The following is a 20,077-nucleotide window of genomic DNA, read 5'->3' on the forward strand; positions in this document are numbered from 1 at the left end:
GGGCTCCTGGGTCTAACTCAGGCGGGCGGGGCTGCGTGTGCCCTGTGCTTCCCGCCAGGGCTGATCCCGAAACGTTCTGGGCCTGTGAGTCCTGGTGTCGGCATCTCGCTCCCGTCCTGCGTGGTTTGGGATTGGAGGTTTCTCTGGATAAAGGCTGTTCTCAGGCTGGGCTCTGGCCACCCGGATTCCAGCTTTATCGTCTTTACTGAGAAGGTGGCCGAGGATGTAGTGTCTGCCGGAGGACAGTGAGAACACAGCAGGGCCATGTGCCGTGTCCTCAGCATGTCCTGAGGTCATCCCAGCAGTCATGTCCCAGCTTCTGGAATGTTCTGGGGGAATCCAGCCGTCCTAGTGGAGAGCTCGCCCATCTGCCTTTCAGAGCTCATGGTGTGAAGAAAGCCCCTCGCGGAGATCTTTAAACAGCAGTGAGGTGACAGAGGACTGCATCCTTGGGGGACAGGACGACCCATGGGAACTTCCAATTGGCTTCTCTGTGGTCCTAGAAGCTTCCCAAACAGGATTGAAAGAGAAACACTCAACCCAGCTCTCCATGTCACTGTGGCTGGTCTGCCACTGTGACATCACGCGCGAATGTGAATGCAAGGAAAGCAATATTTAAATGAAAGGGAAGGAGAGAGTCTTTGTGTTTTGTATTAAAATATTTTATATTAATCATTCAAACTTAATTTTTATACAACGAATGCATACATCGCAGGGCTCTGTCTGGGTTGGGGAGGGGCGGGGGGTGGCCCTGGCGCTGGGACGCGGAGCAGCTGTGAGCAGAGGCGGCGGGACAGGGGCGCCGGCTCCCTCCGCCCGTTCCGGGTGGGCATGTCACCAGCAGGGCTGTCACAGTGGAGAGGTGATGGCGGTGGCGGCGGCCGTGCCTTTCCGGGCCTCTCTGCAGGGCGAGCCTCATTTCCTCGCGTGGGACGAGCCGCCCAGAGCCCGAGGCCTCCTGACCAGCAAGTGCTTGACCTACAGTGGCCGTGACACATCCCGGTGAACCGGGCCCGCTGTGCGAGTGCCCGTATGTACAGACTCGGAGGCGTTTCCCGCTGAGAACCGCCACGGCAGTCCCGCCCCGCCCCGCCCCGCGCTTGGCGGCCTCCGCCTAGGCGGGCATGTCGGCCTTGCTGAGCGCGATGGCCAGCTCCAGGTCCTCCTGCTCCTGCCGCCGCAGCCGCGCCAGCCTCTCCTGCTCCGCCTTCTCGCTTTCCCGCTTGGCCCACGCCAGCTGCTGCTCCTCATTGCCAAACTGCAAAGAACAAACACAGGCTGGGTTACGTGGCTTGGGAGCCGCAGCCCCCGGCCGGGGGTGGGTGCGTAGGGACAGGGGAGGAGAGGAGAGAAGGCCTGTCAAAGGGGGGCAGGAAGCAGGGAACCGCACGCAACGCTGGGATGCATGAGGGGGCGGGGTGCGAAAAACCAGAAAAAGCCAAAAGTTTGTATCTTGGTTAGAGCTGGGAAGGGGACACGCACGCCCCGGCCCTGACACTCAGTCTGGGAGGGAGGGATCACAGGCACGGAGAAGCAGGGCTGAGTCTGACTTCAGCGCCACCTTGGACCTCAGAGAAACCAGCCACCTGCCCCTGCAGGGGACTGACGCAGGCAGCAGGGCGCATCGGTGTGGGACACTGACTCCCGCGGCCCCCGGGACTGAGACAGGCTTCCTGAGCTGGAGAAGCCCCCGTCAGCCTCCTCTGCAGCCGGAGGGGGGGTCTCTAAAAGCAGCCTCGGGGGGAGGTCAGCTGACCCCCCAGGAGCTAGGACGGCGAGCCTGCAAAGCCTGGCCTCGAAGGCAGGCTGCTGACGCTGGTGGCACAGGCGCTGGGCTGCAGAGTCTGGCTTGAACAGATCTCTGACTGCCAATGGGCCCAGAGGTCCGAGGCCAAGGGTGGCGACAACGGTCTCGAGGTGTGGCCTCTCCTCCCGCCCAGCCTCGCTCCGGCTCACCACGACGAGGCCCTGGCAGTTACGTGCCATTCAGTCCACAAGGTGTTCATTGTTGGCGTCCTTTTCTGAAAGGTTCCATTTAAAAAAAAAAAAAAAAAAAAAAAAAAGTGGTTTTTTTTTTCAAACAAGGGAGAAAATGGCTATCATTCCAAGACGGGTGACTGCAAACCATCGGAGAGCCCTTAGCTCCAAGGAAAGAAAAGAAGAGCCAGATCCACACGCTTGCCTCCTGGCTGGTGCCCGGCTCCCCCGGGCTTCCCCCGAGGCCCCCGGGAACTGCTCCGTCTCCCAGTGAGACAGCTCTGGCCCCGCGGGCCCGGACGCGAGAGCAGAGCTGCGGCCTGCTCTGGGCCGTGGCCGCCCTTAGCCAGAATCTCCGCTCGCAGCACTGACCCTGCCAAGCCCTGGGGGACACAGAGACCAAGTGGCAGGCTGGCCCTCTGACAGGTGCCCACGGAACAGACCGACCGATGATCCCAATCCCACACAGCTCCCGTGGAGGCCCTTGGCAGGTCCACCAGGGTGCTGGGAAAGGAAGTGTGACAGGAATGCACAGCTACTTCTCCATACACACACACACACCACACACACACAGTCCGGGGGACAACCCAGGAGGTGGGATTCTGGGACAGATGGCAACACCACGGCCTGGGAGGGGAGGCGGCTGCAGAGCCAAGTCCCCAGAGGCCTGGATTCTCTTGGGGTCGGAGAGGGGGTGGTGCTGTCAGCTGTTTCTGCGGGAAGTCTGGGTCCAGGATAGCACCCAAGCCTCCAGGGCCCACCTGTGCTCTGGGCATGGAGGGGCCGAGCACCCAACCTTGGTGCTGCCAGAATGGAGGCTGGTGTGAGGGGCTGGGCTGGGATAGGCTAAAGGCCCCAGAGGAGAGCTGAGAGTTACCCTCAGCTCCCTGGCCAGTGACTGGGCAGTTCTCAATGATTCATGGCTCGATGGCCGTGTGGGAGTGAGAGAGGGCTGAGGGTGGGGACCCGGCAGTGGGGAGGGTGATGGAAGCAGCCTAGTCTTAAGCAGAGGTGTCCTGGCGGAAGAGGGGGCAGCCCAGGAGGCCTCTCCCCACCTGGCCTGGGAGTCAGCACCAAGTACCACTCTGGGAGGAAAAGTTAAGTTTTTGTTGAGAAACTGCCCTGAAAACTGTCCCCTCCCTGTTTCCACCACTGCGCACAGATAAGCCCCAACGCTCTGGGGGGATTTTCCAACACCTCAACAGGAGAAAAACAAGGAAAAAACAACAAAAGCTGGTGGGAATGACTCCAGGCTGCTGCTGGCAGATGGGAGGAACAGGTGCACTGACAGGGACCCTGCCCCTGCCTGCCCCGGAGGGTGGAGGGGCTGACGAGTGATGCCACGGGTCATCCAGACCAAGGCCTGGAACCAAGGCCTGTTCCCAGGGCCCAGCGCAGCCCATGGGTCTCGGAGCCATCTGCTCAGGGGTCTGCATTTCAGATAAAACAGCTGACAGAACGTTCTGGTGCCTCCTGAGTGGACTGGTTCAAGGCCAGCTCAGGCCCCACCATGGAGACTAGAATCACGCAGGTGGTTTGTGTGGACAGTGACGTCCGAGAGAAAACTGGCGAAGGGGGTGTCTGTGTCTCCAATCAGGTGATAATCCTTTCTGGGCCCTGGTGCAGACGCTGGAACAAGCCTATTCTCCAGTCCTCTGACCTGAGGCGTCACGATGGCCAGGATCCGGGATGCCTGTGGGCAGCTCTGGTCTCTGTATCACTCTGGTGCCATCATGGGGCTGAGACACACAGTGGGCACGAGGATGCTGCCCCTCCAAGACTCCTGCCCGGGGGTGCCCACTCGGGAAGAACACTATGTCCTCGATTCAGACAACAACTCACAGGAGAGCCAGGTGCCATTCCTCCATGGGCACCAACATCCGCATCCTGAGACATCTAACAGCACTGCCACTCATCACCCGAGGGACACTGCTAGCTCCTCCATTAACTCACTTTATTCTGATGTTGAAATTGCATCCAACTCACTCCACGGCGCCAACTTTGCCCATCTGACATTTGCTCTGCTCTCAATGCAGACTTCCGGAAAAGGTGCCGTTTTGCTAACCTATAAACGTTACTGCCTAATAAATACGTTCGCAAGAGACAGAAAGGCTGGTTTCTAAAGAAATCTCGGAAAGGACCCACTGATGAAAACTTGGGACTCGTAAATTAGAGGGTTCAGGTTAAGGTGACCAGACGTCCCAATTTTTTTTTTTTAACAATTTGTCCCAAATCCCGTGGCGTTTTTAAAAAGTCCTGAGAATCTTTCAAAAAATCAAGACTTTTTAAAAATGCACAGGAAGCGGGACAAATTGTTGAAAAGCGGGACATCTGGTCACCTTATTCTAGGTGACAGAGCTGGGGTGCCAAAGGGGGGCCACACACGTGTATGACATTAGTGCCTGAACTCCAACACGGACCAAGCTACCTTTGCACAGGTAACACCATGTCTTGGCGGCACTCAGAACATCGGATCTGAGAGTCACACTGCCAGTCTGCTGGGCAGTGAAAGTCCCGTTTTTACTGGGGAGCTAAAATACACCGGAGAAACCCACTCTGGCCTCTTTGAGTTAGCACAAATCCAGGCCCAGTGTACCCTGAAACCACAGGCTAATGGGCTGAACCCCCACGCCAGGAAAATGCAAAAATATCCTGATTTCCCAGAGGGGGACAGGTATTAACATTTTTGGACTATGGTATCACCAAGGGGAACAAGCCAAACCAGTAAGATTCCTGTCTGTCCTCCAGCCATCCCATCAGAGGGACAGAATCTCACTGATTTCCAGACTTCCTCTGGAAAACCTGGGGCATCCGAAGCAGGAAAGGTGTTTTAAACAGAAAACAGCTGCACACTCCACTGGGCAGAATCAGATACCCCACCTGGAAATGAGGGCGATTAAGTATCGGGAGTATTTAAAAATCAAAGTTAACAAGCGTTCTGGAATGACCAGAAGTGTTGAGCCAGATGATAATTTAAAACCTTGGTATTTCTTTTAATGTTTTCCAAAACCCAGCCATCGGGAGGGTGCAGGGTCCACAGGAAACAGTCTTATGCGTTTCAGAAAGAGAACAGTCATTTCTTCAAATTGCCATTCGAATGCACTTTTCCCTCTGCCCTGCCCAAAACAGAGCACCTGAGTCATGCATGAATGGCTCTATTTTTTTCATCAGCATTTAATATTTTTTCCACTGAAAAACAAACGTGGTCCTATTAAAAAAAAAAAACTGTAGATAAAGCAGGTTTTGTTTCTGGCTTTTATTAACAAGGTCTCCATTTGTACACATCCACAGTGTGCACAGGCTGTCAACAACACTGAGCTGACTGCAGCTGTAAAACATTTACAGGTCACCAAGAGCCAGGAACATAGCGTCGCACTGGGCGGCTTCGATAAACCACAAGATAGTTGGGCACGAGGTGGATCTGAAATGAATCGGGCGTTCATGGGGCACGGGTATAGATGGCAGAGGTTGTTTTAAGAAGGATATTCTAGGAGTCAAAGCATCTATAAATAATGCATGTCACACCTAGCCAGAAAACAAGATACTTGGCAAATTTGAACGAAGAAAACTTAAAAAAAGAAAGAAAACAACAGACAGTAAAACCAATTCTGGGAAGACAAACCGAATCTCTGTGAGAACAAGATCTTTGGGTACTGATGATGGTGCCAAAAACACCAAAAGTGACAGCATTTATAATCTGGGAATCTCTCTCATACCAAGAAATAGCCAGACTTCTGAAAAGGCACTTGAATTTGCTTAAATAGCTTTTGGAGGGTTGGGGTTGGGGTGTTTTGTTTTGTTTTGTTTTGTTTTGTTTTGGCAGAAGGGCTTCAGAGTGGTGGTTCTAGGCTGGATTCCTCTTTTCATCAGAGCTGGTAACTGAAATTAAAGCTTCAAACAAACCAAACTGCTCTTCCTTCGTGTACCCGCCTGGGTCCCTCACTTCGCACTTGCTGCACAAAGTGCGCTGAGGAGGGACAGTTAGAATTCTTGCAGAGACCTTCTGGGGACAGTGAGATCCTAATGTAACTTTTGCAATCTTGCTTTGATACTTCAGAGGTGTCTGACATCTCAGCTTCCAAAAGTCAATGAGCACAACAGCCTCCGGGCGAGAGAAACAAGACAGTCGACCAGGCCAGGGAAAGACAGAGACGGGCAGGTGCGGCCACCAGCGTGGGCCACCATGCTGGAATGACATGTGCCCTCATCACAGAGTATCCAAACCATAGCACTTTTCTTTATTGAGAAACATTTTTTTTTCTTACAGAAAGCAGCAGTACAGAATAAATAACACAGCTGGTGGCATGAGGTACCAGGAAACGTAAGCCAAAAAAAAAAAAAAAAAAAAAAAAAAAAAAGCCCCAAAGAAGCTGCAAGCGGAGGGGAGGGAGTGGAACGGAGGCGAAGAACTCAACTTACAGAGGTGAAGTCTGCAAAGCCCAGGGAGGAGGCTTTAGAAGGCTTAGCTGAAGAGGAGGGAGCAAATGGATCTTTTCCACTAAACGGGTCCCCAAACCCCCTCTTATTTTGGAACGGGTCACTGCTGTCAGCCCCGAGCGGCTGGAATGGATCGGGGGAGTCGGGAAAGTCTGCAGAACCGAGCTGGCTTACAGGTGTACTTTTACCTGGAAAGTTCAGGAGACAGAAAAAAAAAAAAAAAGAAAAAAAAAAGGAAGAGAAAAAAGAAATACAAGTTACTGACCACGGACAGAACAGAGTCCATGAAATGGGCTTGCTGTGGGATGAACTGTGCCCGCCCCTCACCCACACAACTCGTGCTGAGATCCTCAGCCCCAGGACCTCAGAATGTGACTGTATTTGGAAAGGTCTGTAAAGAGGTAATTCAGGAAAAATGAGGTCACTGCATGGGCCCTGTGCTGAATGGTGTCCTTGTAAGAAGAGGACAGGACAGACTCAGGGGTAGACCTCTGAGGACTCAGGGAGGCAGGAGAAACCAACACTGCTGAACCTCGCTGTCATACTTCCAGCCTCCAGAACCGAGAACAATAAATGTCTGCAGTGTAAGCCACCCGGTCATAGCAGCCCCAGCAGACGGGGCAAGGAGGTCTGCCCAGTGACTGAGCAGCAGCTGAGAGCAGGACCTGCCCACAGGGGTCCCCCTGCCTTGGTAAGTCACAATTTAATGGCACGCGCATGCCAATAAGCTGTGCGTTTGTTCACGGTCTTCTATGCTGCCTTCATCCAGGACAACAGAGTTGGCCACCTGGGATGGAGAACGTAAAGCCTGCAAGGCTAAAAATATATTGGTTACAGCCTTTTACAAGAAAACAGCATCCCCTTGCATGGATAGGGTGTTAGCTCTGAGGCCTGGCAGGCAGTAAGCAAGCCATATGTGAGACTGAGGGATGCTCCAGGCCCCCGGAAGTCAGAGCCAGGCCACCTGGTACCCTTCGAACCCCAAAAGGAAACGGAGGACTCCAACTGCAGCTCTGCTCTGCCAGAGGTGCTCAGATACGGTGGGTACCTCCCCCAATGTCTGCAATTTCCTGTCCAGCTCCCATCCAGTCTCCTCCTGCCCTCTGCAACCACTCCCACTGAGGAGCACCATGTGTGAGGATGGCAGGGGAAGCCTCCAGGGCAGATCCCCTTTGGGGTGGCTGGTTCAAAGGCCCGAAGAGTTGCCCTGGGAGAGCCCAGGCGGTGGCACCATCTGAGGCTTGATCACAGACACACACGTGCTCACACAAAGCGCACTGGGAGGGTGTGTGTGTGTCCTGGAGCACGTGCAGCCACTTCTGGGCCCAGGGAGACCAGCTCTCGTGTGTACACCGTGCCAGTGTGAGGACACCACACCCATGGGCTAGGGTGCCCTGGGAGACAGCGTCCAGAGAACAATGCTGACCTCCTGGCCTGGCTACCCCTGATCTTTCCACAGCCATTTCCACTGCCCAGGCTGCCCTGCACTGCCCAGCCCGGCTAGTCTCTCACACCTCCCCCTCCCCTGGCACCTCCCTTAGCCACTCCTCCCCTGCAGCCACCCCCACTGCCTTGGCCACCTCCCATGGCACTGACTTCTGTCCTGGTCTAGCCTCGAGCACACCTGCGGGTCCCCGAGGGTCATTTCCATGTGGGTGGTGGAGCTCAGCATACCATAGGAGCCAATAAATCCCACCCTATCCCGGTTCTAGCCAGGGATACATGTGAGCCAGGACTCAAGACCTTTGGGGGAACCACTCTGAGAAGCTAGGAGGGACTAAGGACCTCTAGCTTCCCTCCTCTGCAAGAAAGCAATAGTCACTGGGGCACTTGTGGGCTAAATTTTTTTTTTTTTTTTTTTAACCAAAAACTAACATGATGATGGACCAAACAGCAGAAACCTAACCAGGGAGAGTCAGAGCTGCTGGAGACGGGCTGAGCCCCAGGGAAGGGCACAGACTCTGGTTCCAGCAGCAGGTCCGGCGTGGTGCCTAACTGGGGGCATTCCTTGCAAGGTCTGGCTGGTCACAAAGGACAGATGTCTAAGCAGGAGAAAGAGGTCAAGCTGATCTCAGCCAGGGGTCGGGTGTTTAAGTACATCACCCGCTACTGTATTTTTCTTCTTTTTAATTAAGAACTTCCTCCCCCGGTTTGTTTTTTGTTGCAGGGTGTGTGTTTTTTTTCATTGCTTTTCGGGGTGTGGTAAGAATCCAGCCTGCTGGGATTTGAAGCTGAGGTTTCTGACAAGCGGAGATGATGGGGAGATGAAAAGCATCGTTCACATCAAGAATTGCTCACGCCTGGTTTGGCTGGTGCCGAAACCGTTGTTATTTAGAAATCATGACTGTGTTCATATGAAACCAGGGCACATCAACTGCTCTTGTTTTCAGAGGGGGGAAAACACAACGGTTTTTTCTCGGTCATCTGTTTTTGTGTTTCAGCACAAGGCTGGATTATTCTTGTGCATGACACTTGCAAAGCCAAGGGTATTGCCAGTTCGGTTGACACTCTGCTTGTGACCAGAGGCTTTCTGAGTGGGACACACACCGGGACAGCCCTGAACCCAAACTTCTCTCTGCATCCCCGTTTATTTTTAGCAGCTACATTTTAAAACATTCTGGGTCTAGTTCCTGCTTTTACATAACCACTTCTGCTAATTCCTTAATCGTTTTCCGATTTTCTGAGGTGTAGTTTATCTCAAACGTGACAGAATAACTTTAATTTGCTTCCGTGTCCCTGAGCAAACTCATTGCAGTTTTATCCCTCTTTATGGTTCCAGGTAGCACGAGAAAGGATCATGACTGATGCATGTTTCAGAGAAGAAACAAAAAATCTTTCAAAAATTGGTACAAACGCTAACCAGGATGATGCCTGGCACGCACGGTTAGGTGGCATCTTCCTAGATTTCTGCCAGGGACCACCGGCCCCCGAGGGTGGCAGAAGGCGGTGGTGACCAAAGTCAAACGAAATGGAGACCCCTGGGGGCTGCAGCTGCCAACCTGGCACCCACGGCGATTCTCCAACACTCAGAGTAGTTTTCATGAACAAGAGGAGGACACAAGATTGAAGAGAAGGCAAAATAGGGCTTATTTCAAACCGCAGCAGTTTCAACAGTTACCCAAGCGGTGCACCGAAACCGCACACAGGACTGCCTTTAGCAAAAACAATATGAACCCGATGGTTTACCACAGTGTGTGCTGTTAAAAAAAAAAGCTCGGTGGCCGGCTCCACCCTGGTAGAAATGTCTTCAATTCTCTTATTTCTAAACTTCTTGAGGCCTGAGAGCCCCCGGGCTGGGATCGGCCAAGTGGCCAGAATTGGGGCAGTGACTCCAGAACGAGTTATTGGCAACGAAGCTCCCAGTTCTGCTTTCCCAACATGCTTTTCAGGAAACCCTGGCCAGGAAGGGTCCCTGAGAGCCGGTGCATGGAAAAACAAGAGAACACAAATACACACTCTGCCCCGCCCCTCAAACTTCAAAAAATATGAACGCTGAGAAGTCGGAAAGACGGATTCTCTCATTCAAAATTCTTAGGAGGATAATGATAGGTTTTGGATGATTTAGGATCTCAACACATCTGATAAATAAAATATCAAAAATATACGTGTGAATGTGTGTATTCATTCCAACCTTTCCAACCAGACACTTGCTGAGTTCTATTTATAAAATTCAGGGCTATAGTTGGAAAAATGCAGTTCTGCAGATGAGAGATAAATACAAAAACAACAGAAAATAAAAAAATAAATAAAAAACAAAGGTTTGTGGTCAGGACAGCTGCCCCACCTCAGCTATTACCCTACACAACACAGGACGTTCTCACAACTGCCATTTATCCCAACAGCGTGGGACAGCACACAACTGTCCACACAACTATCATCACACTACACAGCATGGGACAGCACACAACTGTCACCCATCCCACACAACCTGGGACTCCCATCCTACGGGGGATCCTCACACAACTGTCACTCACACTACACAACCTGGGACAGCACACAACTGTCACCCATCCCACACAACCTGGGACTCCCATCCTAAGGGGGATCCTCACACAACTGTCATTCATCCTACACAACAAGGGACACCCACACAACCACCAGGCTTCTTAAGAGTCACACCACAAGGAGAGCTGTGGCTGGGGAGGGGGCTTCTCCCTTCCCACCCCCACATACCAGCAAAACAAAGTTGAATTGGGGGGAGTAGGGAGAAAGAGAGAACCAGGCTGTTCAGAGCACGATGCTGCAAGTTCAAAATTGCTTGGGAACTTTATAGAAAAAGACTGCTTTTCACCAGCACGTATCCATGTCTGCTCTGGCTCCCACGACGATGGGCCGTGGAAAACCAGGATGCACAGGACCATCTGGCCAGCCTGCAGGTGAGGAGTCCTGCAGAAACAGCCCTGCGCTCACGGCTGCACACGCGAGGAGAAGGCGAGTGCAGATCAAAGCTGTGCCAAGTAGCACAGCCCCGTGATAAAATCTGAGGTCCCACCATCACAGCATTGAGATTTTCCACTAAAAATATTTACGAATTTTAAGAAAATGTGCTTAATGCATTGAAGGGAACAGGATGAGGTCTGGTTCTGAATTGTTGAGAAAAGCTGAACAAATATTTACTATTACCACTGGGCTCCCTGCAACTGGTGTGTTTCCATCCTCTGGGAGGGGTCTGGGAGGTCAGAGGTCATGGAAATCCCACAGGGTGAGGAGCCCAGTGGACATGGGGTCAACCAGAATCAGAAGACAAAGGGGGGAAAGCAGCCACTTTGGGTCCTCCAAAGTTAAATACCTCTTGAAATGAGAAATACAAGTTTCAAGGTTTCCACGAAAGGCTACTGTGACATTTATAAGAAACCTGGGGGAGGAAAAATCAGATCTACAGCCAAAACGGAGGGAGGGGGAGCTGTATGATTCACAAATGAGTCCCAACTTGGTCATCACGACAAAAAAAAAACAACACAGACTGCAGGTCTCACAGTTCTGCTTTTTAAAAATCACATTTGTTCTTTGATTTGCACATTTGACACACTCTGCGGGTCTGCCCGCACCCTCCAGGGGCTCAGGTGCCTGGGGGGACTGGGGAGACGCTAGCTACACCCACAGGGGCCACTGCCTTTGTTCCTCCCTACGGGGGAATGCTGATGCTGCCAGAGTGAGTGCCACTTCTGCTCTGGCACAGAGGTGTCATGCCCACATTTAAGAAAAGCACGGGGGCCACGCTGTGGGTCTGGAGCGGTTAGAAGGCGTGTGTGCACCAGAGGGCCACGTGTAGAGCCCATCAAGAACATTCTCTGGCTGTGGGGGCGGCTCAGGAGTCAGGAGAGCCTGCAGCAGAATGGGAGACCCCCACGTTCATTCTTTTTATGACCACCTGCCCCCAATCAATCATACATGTGCTGCTTTTCGGTTGACAATGGTGGGGGGTGGAGGGCACAGAGGTTTGACTCAGTGCTTTGAATATGAGAAAAACAAGAAGAAATGAACAACCATGTTCACCCCCATCAAAGAAGAAGAAAGAAAAAAAAAAGAAGAAAAAAAAGCAGGCAGCACAGGGAGCACCGTCCAGGCCCCCCTCACCTTGCTGTAGGTAGAGCCAAAAACCCAAGGGCTGGTGGCAGGTACACAGGTCCCAGAGGGGTTGGGAAGGGCACCGGGGCAGGGCAGTGTCTCCTGTCTGTTCGCACCTATGCTCAGATACAGGATGGGAGTTCAGGCTCTCCGTACACCACACCGCGACCCTCCAGGACCCCAGCTGGCTGAGCCAGCTGAGCCTGATTTCTGTGCTTCAAGACCCCAAGCCTGGGCATGTGCAATGCACTGAACAACAGGTGACAACTGTGTCACTTGACTCCCACTCAATCCGCCCTTCTGGGTGCAGGAGGGTAGGTGTGCGCTAAGATAGGCAAATGCTTCTATTTTTGTACTCAGCCAATTTTGCAGAACAGAAATTCACCCAAAAAACAACCCATCTCCAGGCATTTTACTTGTAAGAGGCTGAGAGGAAAGCACTTTCCCTCTGCTGCAAGTCAGTCCCGCCAGCTCTCGAGCACTCCTCCTCAGGGGCACACCCAGCCTGGCAGACCCTGCCAGTGTGCAGGGCCGGCGGCTCCGAGGGCTGGCCGGCAGTGGTGAAATTTTCCAGGCTTCTCGTGCGAGCGGTGAACTGCTTGTGCCATTCTAGAACCTCAATGTACCCACCGATTATCTCTTTGAAATCATCGTGGGAACAGAATTAAAGTAGTTAAGTTCAAGGCTGAGGTGCTAACCGCATGGCTCAACTGGAGAAGCCATTTTAAAAGTGGATCTTGTGTGATAAACATGAGGTCAGGACCCACGTGGGTGCAGGACGACCACCATGGTTTCGCCCCAGCCTGGCCTCTCAGGACACAGGGAGAGCCAAGCACACACCTGCCAACCCAAAGATGGGCGGCAACCAGAAAACTGCAAAAGAACGAACCTGGAATCCACACAGTTTGTAGGAGGGACTCGTGTTCCAGGGGGAAAAGGATTTTCCCTTTTTATTTTATTTATTTATTTATTTATTTTTTTGAGAATCTTTTGAATCACACAGGATGCAGACGAAATGGTATCTCGTTTGTCTGTGGTCATCCAAAAGATTATGAGAAGGGAAAAGGGGCAAAAAGACCTCGTAAGTGTGTGCACTGGCTTTTTTGGAGGGTGAAAAGGTCATTAGCAGTAATAAAAGGACAATTAAATTGTGGAGAGGTTAAAGGTGACGGGCTGGTTAGTGGTGAAGCGCACTAGCTGGTGTTACCCGGGCTCTGCAGGAACCGCAAAGCAGGGCTGCACTTGCAGGAAGTGGCAAGGGTGGGGCCGGGCACAGCGTCCCACTATCTGCCGCCGCGGGGCGGGAGGCCCAATCACTGACACCCACACAGCCCTTTCCTGCACTTGAAAAAAATCTGTTTCTCCCTTTGCAAATCAACAACTTTTACCTAGAAACTTCAGCGGTGAGTTCTGACTGATCTCGATCTCTGCCCGTTGCAGAAAATACACACTGTTTACCTGGGGAGGTGTGTGCACTGACTCCAACTGACAGGTTTCGAAGGGTCTGATTTGCATCTGCCTGGAAGAAACCAATTCTCTTGACCCCACACAGACACCTGCTGGTTACTCAATACTATAATAGACCTTTCTAGAAAAGGCCTCCAGGCACAGAGAAGTCATTGCTAAAGCCCTGTGCCCCAAGGGCGCCCTTCCCAGCTGGAGCCAAGAGAGAATTGAGGATTTGGGGTTGAGAGCAGATAGCCAGGCATGGGCTGCTCTAGTCACATGAGTATGACACCAGAACTTTCCCAGGGAACCTCCCAGGTGGAGGTCCCACACCGTGACAGCACAGGCTCACATTTAAATACATGCATTTATTGCATGCCAATGAAACCTCGATCCGGCTAAAAATAAAAAAATAAAAAAACAATTACCCAGAATGTGAACACTGCAGCTTCTAATGCATGCAAAAAACCATGCGTGACTAAGGCCCAAAAGTGCATTTGGTCCCATTTGAGTGGCAACGCCAAGCTTTGCCAGAGAGGCCCCTGGAGCCTCTTTGTAGTTCAGCTAACCAAGCTCTGGCTTTACTCAATTGCAGATTTCTCCTAAACTGCAGCCTGTGGGGAGCAAGGGTCCCTGCTAAACCCTGTGAGCACACAGCCCATCCGTCTTTTCTGGGGAAAGGAGCCTACAGAAGGGGATCCCGTGTCCTGGTCTCATACCCAGGTGGGTTGGGTGATGCACGTCACACACGTCATATTATGGATCATTGCCTTGTGCAGGCACTACCCACATGGCACTTGGCAGGCCAGAGCTGGTCCTGTGCTCAGACAGGAGAACTAAGGCTCAGCTAAGACGCGTGCCCACCACCCCTCAGGGAGATGGGCAGCAGGGGCAGCAGGGCCAGTACGTGAGCCCAGGCCCTCACTCCAACATCTGCCAGAAACCAGCCTGAGCCAGCAGGCTCCCTGCGTCCCAGACAGCTCAGCAGCCAAGGGAAACGGCACTGGAGTCACATGTGCTGGCTTCCATGTGACAACTAGGCACAGAGACTGGATGGGTTCTAGAAACCTCAAGGCCCCTGGGACAAACAAGCCCCAGGTGAAAATGGCAATCTCAGGCCCCTGTCATGTGCAGGGTAGCAAGATTTTGGAAAAGCAAGTTCTGTCACCTTCGTTTCTGTGAGTGCAGGTATGAAGTTGCGTGTTTGGTGTGTAAGAAAAACCACTATAACTAGGCAGTCTAGATTGTCCACTATGCTGTGTCCACAGGATCTCAGCTCAGCCACTAGGAGCCTAGGACCACCGGGCCCCGGGAAGAGGGTGCCCACCTTACCTCCTCCCCACTGAGCCACACTGGGACCGTGCCTCCGCTACATGTCAGGAAGGCCTTTGACACAGCGCTCCCCGGTGGAGGTGGCCTCCTCCTCATGCTGGCTTTGTGGCCTCTCCAAGCAGGAAAGGCCAGGTCAAGAGAAGAGCAAAAAACATACTTTTCAACTTGTTCGGTTATATATTTTCTTAAAAAAACAAAACAAAACCAACCCAGCACTCTTGGCTGCCTCCCATCCTAAGCAGCCAAGAGAACAAGAGGCGTGCTGGTGTTTTAATGAATGCTTTGAGCAGGGCTTCCCCCTTCACTCATCTGCCGACCTGCCCTGCTAATAACCAGGTACCGCCCAGGCTGCTCGTGGTTTATGCGCCATGCTCCATGCAGCGTGCACAGCAAGAGGGGAGGCACTGCGCACAGTTGGGTCTTAAATCACTCCACAAAAGCAGCAGCGTGGGGCAGACACCTTCCTCTGCATCCCCAAATTGCCAGATGCTTGCCCCCAAATGCAACTCGTGAAAAATTCAACTGCTGGGTCCATGTCCAGTATGACAGCATCACACAGCTTGCAGTTTCCATGGCTAGTGCTAGAGGTTAGTATGAAATCACAGCAAAAGGCCACTGGAAGGCTCAAATGACAACCACCACACAGTATGTACCTACCACCCAGTAGCGAATACAGTGCACAGCTTTTCTGTTCAGCCATCGCTTCTAAGTAAGAGAATCAGACGAGACATTTAGGCATCTACCAGGATACGTCATGGTTGGTCAGAGATTAAATACTGCATGTGTTGACAGTTTTCCAGAGCATTCCGGACCTCACAGTATGGTTCTCATTACAGCTGTCTTTGGAGGTGGGAGGCCTGGGTGGGGGCAGGTCACCGAATGCAGTCAGTCCTGCTGCCACCTCGATGTGTCCTCTCTCACTTCCCTTTCCTCTCATGGTAACCAAAGGGCATCACAATGCCTGGCCTGACTTGCTTACAGGTCTTCCTAAGTCTGGAGAAGCAACAGCGCTTCCTAAAGGTCTGCTGATGTGAACAGGATATCTGGGGCACCTTACAGGCCAAGGCAGAGCACGGGTGTGACAGCCCAAAGCCATGAGCAAAGGCAGACTAAGACCCCATGATACAGGTCCAAACCTCCCAAGGTGTGGACAGCTCTCTAAAAAGCCCGAGCTCTGAAACCGGCTCTAAGGAAGTCACTGAAAAAAAAAAAAAAAAAAAAGAAGCCAAAATGGGGTGGGCAGGCTCGAAGACAGAAACCTGAGGGAGGAGACAGTGTGGGACACAAAGCAGAGCTAGCACTGCTTCAGGGAAGGGGAGGAGGCTGGGTGAGACTCTCCAGGGAACCTTGAGAATGCAGCTCTGCTCTTCCCAGCAGGTGAGGGGAGCAGCTCCTCCTCGAGGCCCAACTGCGGCACTGCCCTGTGGTGAGAGCACATGCGTGCACACATGCATGCACACCAGAGCGTGCGCACCTCTGCAGTACGAAAGCAGGTGCATGCAAGCACTGTGAGAAAGTGTGTGTGCGAGGACGGATGCATTTGAATATGTGCATGTGTGAACACATGCACACACACGAACAAGTATGTGCGTGCATGCGCATGTGTGCGTTCACACTCCAGCTTTCATCTTTCCGGTGGGCTGAGGAGACTCCATGCTATTCCATCAGGAGACATCAAGGGTCCCCTAAGAGCCCTGCCTCTGTCTAAGGTACACGCAGCCTCTCATAGTGGAAGGGAATTCCTCTGCTGTTTTTGCGTTTCTCCCCAGTTTATCGTAAATGCTTTGATGTGTGGCTGTGGCTGATAGAAGTGATCTCTTTTTGCATCTGTTTCTGCTCACAAGTCACAGCAGATCTGTTATAAATCCGCCCAACCCATGGTCAGACTTGCTCTCATGTCTCATCTGCACACAAGGCGCCCATCCTCCGGAAAAGCCCTGGCCCTGGTGACAGGAGGGGCATAGCAGCAATTTTAAGTAACTCGTCCTCTGTTTGTCTCTACTATGTATCTCATATAGGAAGACTGGCCTGCCTTGGCCCAATGACCGTTTCTAACCTCAGACTCAAGGGCTGCAGTGATGACACAAAGTGGAGCCCTTGGGGCAGACTGAAAGGAAGGAGAAGGAACAGAAGGCAGAACTGAGGGAGCATCAAGCCTAGAGACACATTAAGTGTCTAGTGGGTGGGAGTTTGCCTGGAGACCACAGAATGAAAGATACGTGCTGGCCAGGGTGCCAAGAACACAGAAAGTAAAATGGGTAAAGAAAATGGGAAATGGCAGTGAGCCCCTCTACTGCTTTCAAGTCTGGTACCTGGCCTGTGGGCCTATCACTATCACATAAAGACCCCACACATGACTTAAAAGTCCCCAGAATCCTCGGAGGGCGCCAGGGCCAAAGCTGAGTGAAATTGCAGTGCCAGCCACAGCCAGGCAACCCCTTGCTGGGAGTCATCTACTGAGATGTCAAACTCAGCCAAGGAAGACTCCCACCCCTGATACCCCACCCCAAGCCCTTAACCCATCTGGAGATACTGGATCGAGGGGGCAGACTCAGCTGCTGTCCCCACCCCTGGGCCACCCTGAGAAAAGCTTGGTGGAGGGGGGAGACTAGAGGGTCTGCAAAGCCCTGGCCACATGTCAGACAGGGGCTGTGTGGCATCTCTCCTTGACAGAGGAGGGCCCTGAGCCCTGGGCCTTTGGGAGACCATCTCAGCCTGGAATGGGACAGGGCAGGGGTGCTCCAGGCACACAGCGGGGACCGAGTGGACGTGAGTGGACCGAGGCAACTGGGCAGAGGGCAGGCCCTCTTGTTCCCCGTGCAGACCTCACAGCAAAGCTCTCTCCTGGGCTGGTGAGCGAAGGGGCCCTCAGTCCCACCCCGTCCTGTGACAGGGGCGGGTGGGCGGCGGAGAGAGAAGAAAGCGTACTGACCGCTGGGCGGTTTAGGCCGTGGAGGAGCAGGTTTCTTCGGAGGCAGAGCGGGAGTGTCCTGTTTACTTTTAAAGGGGTCATCGGAGAATCCTGCCCCTCCAAAGGACGAGGTGAAAGGACCAGAAGGTGGGGGCTGTAAGAGAGGACACGAAAGAGAGGCAAAAATAACTGTTAACATGGAGCAGCGGACTTTCACCGAGTCAGCACTCGAGTACCGAGAGCCTGGTGCGTCCCCACCCTCTGGGCTGTGGAACTCGGTCCCTACTAAGACCTTGGATCTCTCACAGGCCCCCACTTTTCTCCACCCTCAGTAGACAGGGTCCCTGGTCTGTGAGGGAGAAGCCAGAAAGATCACAGAATAGGTGAGAGCAACCCCATGTCTTGATGGGCTTGTGTCATGGGAGAGTGCTCCCTGCCACACATATATCTTTCCTGACTCCAGGCCCCTGGGCCTCCTGCTCATGCGTGAGATGTGCCCCACTTTCACTCCCTTCATTCAGTGACAGGCAGCTCCAGACAAAGGTCAGAACCATACCAGACCCTCACTGTGCCCCAGAGGGCCACTGCCGACCCTAGTGCTCAGGTCAGAGCCCACCCTTGAATACCTGGCCCATCCCCACCCATAAGCAGGGCCAAGATTGCCTCTTAGCACCTCTGGCCCAGATCCCCTGTCAGCAGCAAACCACCCCATCCTCTCAAACCCAAACAGGAGCCCATCTCCCCACAAAAAGACATATACATGGAAGATGGGTGGGTGGGTGAGTGGGAAGATGGTAGGTAGAGATGACAGGTAGGTAAGAGGTAGGTAGGAGATAGGTGGGTGTAAATCAAGATGGCAGGTAGGTAAGTAGACGGTAGGTAGAAATGACAGATAGGATACGTAGGTAGAGATGGTAAGTAGGTAGGTAGGTAGGTAGGTAGGAGTTAGGGATGACAGGTAGTGGGTAGGTATGTAGGTGGCAGGGAGAGATGACAGGTAGGTAGATGAGTAGAGATGGCAGGTAGATGGCACTGTGTAGCCCTGATGGTCATAGGTAACCTCCAAGCACTCTTCATCGCACCCCCACAGCCTAATTCTTTGGCCTCATCCCTGCTGACTACCCTCTATCCCCTTCTAAGACTGCCTGGTACCTGCAGCCCCTGAGCCCGCATTTCCGGACCTCTGCACGCAGGGTCTCCAGCTGGAGAGCCCTGTCCGCCGGAGCCCTCTACTTCCTTGGAGACTGGCTAGACCTCACTGCCGCCCCCAGAGCTCTCTCCGACACCCTTCCTGCCAGCTGTTCCTGCAGGTTCCCACAGGACTGGCGTCACCACACCAGGCTAACAGGTTCCCAACCCCGTCCCACCTAACTGGTAGCCTGAAGGCAGACTCCAGTTCTCCTCTTCTCCTCCAAGTCTGCTGTGAGCGAGTGCAGGTGCTGGGGCAGAGGCCTGCTGGCAAACCTAGAGCAGCAGTGCCTATCCATGTGCAGCCTGACCTCGAGCACCGGCACAGCACCTGGCACAACACATCCACCGGCCCCCGGATGAGCCGCAGACAGGCCAGCTCATCGCACAGGACGGGCATCCCAAAGGGAGAAAATCGCTTTCGATGGGTGTGGGGACCACTTTTACTGAAACAGAAAATAACTAGGAAAAAAGAACAAGAAGATACATAGCTACCTTTTCGCTTTCCACAGTTTCAGTTACCCCTGGTCAACTGCAGTCTGAAAATATTAAATGAAAATTTCCAGAAATAAACAATTCTTAAGTTTTAAATTGTGCACTTTTTTGAGCAGCGTGAATCATCCCTTTGCCTAGTATTGCCATGCTATAAACACTTCCTGCCCATTAGTCACGTAGTAGCCGTTTCGGTGATCAGACCAATTGTCGCTGTATTGCAGTACTTATGCTCAAGTCAATTTGATTTTACTCAATAATGTCCCCAAAACACAAGAGTAGTGATGCTGGCAATTCAGGTCTGACGAAAATAAGCCATAAAGTGTTTCCTTTAAGTGAAAGGAGGGAGTGGGGGGGGGGGGGCACACAACAAGGGGCATTTTTAATTCTTCCCCCAATGGGGCAGGCCTAGGGACAGAAAACAAAGCAGGAACACATTGGTGGGACTTTCTCGGACAAGCTGGAGAAGCAGGGAGAAGGACCTGCCTCCGTCGCTGGGGCTGTGCTGTGCACTGCTCCTCCCTCCAGGACCCAAACACAGGGACAGGAACTGAGCTTCCTCTGTCTCTGGTGTCTAGTCATGAACTTTAGTCTCAGGTTGGGGGCAGACGGCTAGCCCACAGGGAGGAGGGGTCCAGAAGGCTTCTACACACTCAGCTGACACCACTGGACACGCTGGCCCCTACCCCAGCACTCGGATGCAGCCCGCCTAGGAGATGCTGTCTC

At 52.8% G+C, this 20,077-nt stretch overlaps 1 protein-coding gene and 1 long non-coding RNA gene across 19 annotated transcripts in view; both read right to left on the minus strand.

Moving 5' to 3' along the window:
* Nucleotides 1–646: 646 nt before the first annotated feature.
* EPS15L1 (epidermal growth factor receptor pathway substrate 15 like 1) overlaps nt 647–20,077 on the minus strand; it is a 97,828-nt gene continuing 78,397 nt past the window's right edge. For 8 of the 18 annotated variants that reach the window (XM_036415838.2, XM_036415832.2, XM_036415834.2 and 5 more), the window contains 4 exons: nt 17,693–17,825; nt 15,418–15,465; nt 6,397–6,602; nt 647–1,258 (listed from right to left, as the gene is read on the minus strand). In XM_036415838.2, coding sequence (XP_036271731.1) covers nt 1,115–1,258; nt 6,397–6,602; nt 15,418–15,465; nt 17,693–17,825 — 531 coding nt within the window. In that variant the 3' untranslated portion in view covers nt 647–1,114. Of the gene's footprint in view, nt 1,259–6,189; nt 6,603–15,417; nt 15,466–17,690; nt 17,826–19,354; nt 19,399–20,077 lie in introns of those variants that run through there. The other 10 variants (XM_036415831.2, XM_036415830.2, XR_004984043.2 and 7 more) reach the window with 8 other exon arrangements.
* LOC118706494 lies at nt 8,831–15,411 on the minus strand. Its single transcript, XR_004984045.2, has 2 exons — nt 10,436–15,411; nt 8,831–10,398 (listed from the first exon to the last, which is right to left on the minus strand). It is a non-coding gene; the product is annotated as an uncharacterized LOC118706494 (long non-coding RNA).

This window comes from Pipistrellus kuhlii, unplaced genomic scaffold (assembly GCF_014108245.1).
Source record: "Pipistrellus kuhlii isolate mPipKuh1 unplaced genomic scaffold, mPipKuh1.p scaffold_m20_p_52, whole genome shotgun sequence".
Lineage (NCBI taxonomy): Eukaryota > Metazoa > Chordata > Mammalia > Chiroptera > Vespertilionidae > Pipistrellus > Pipistrellus kuhlii.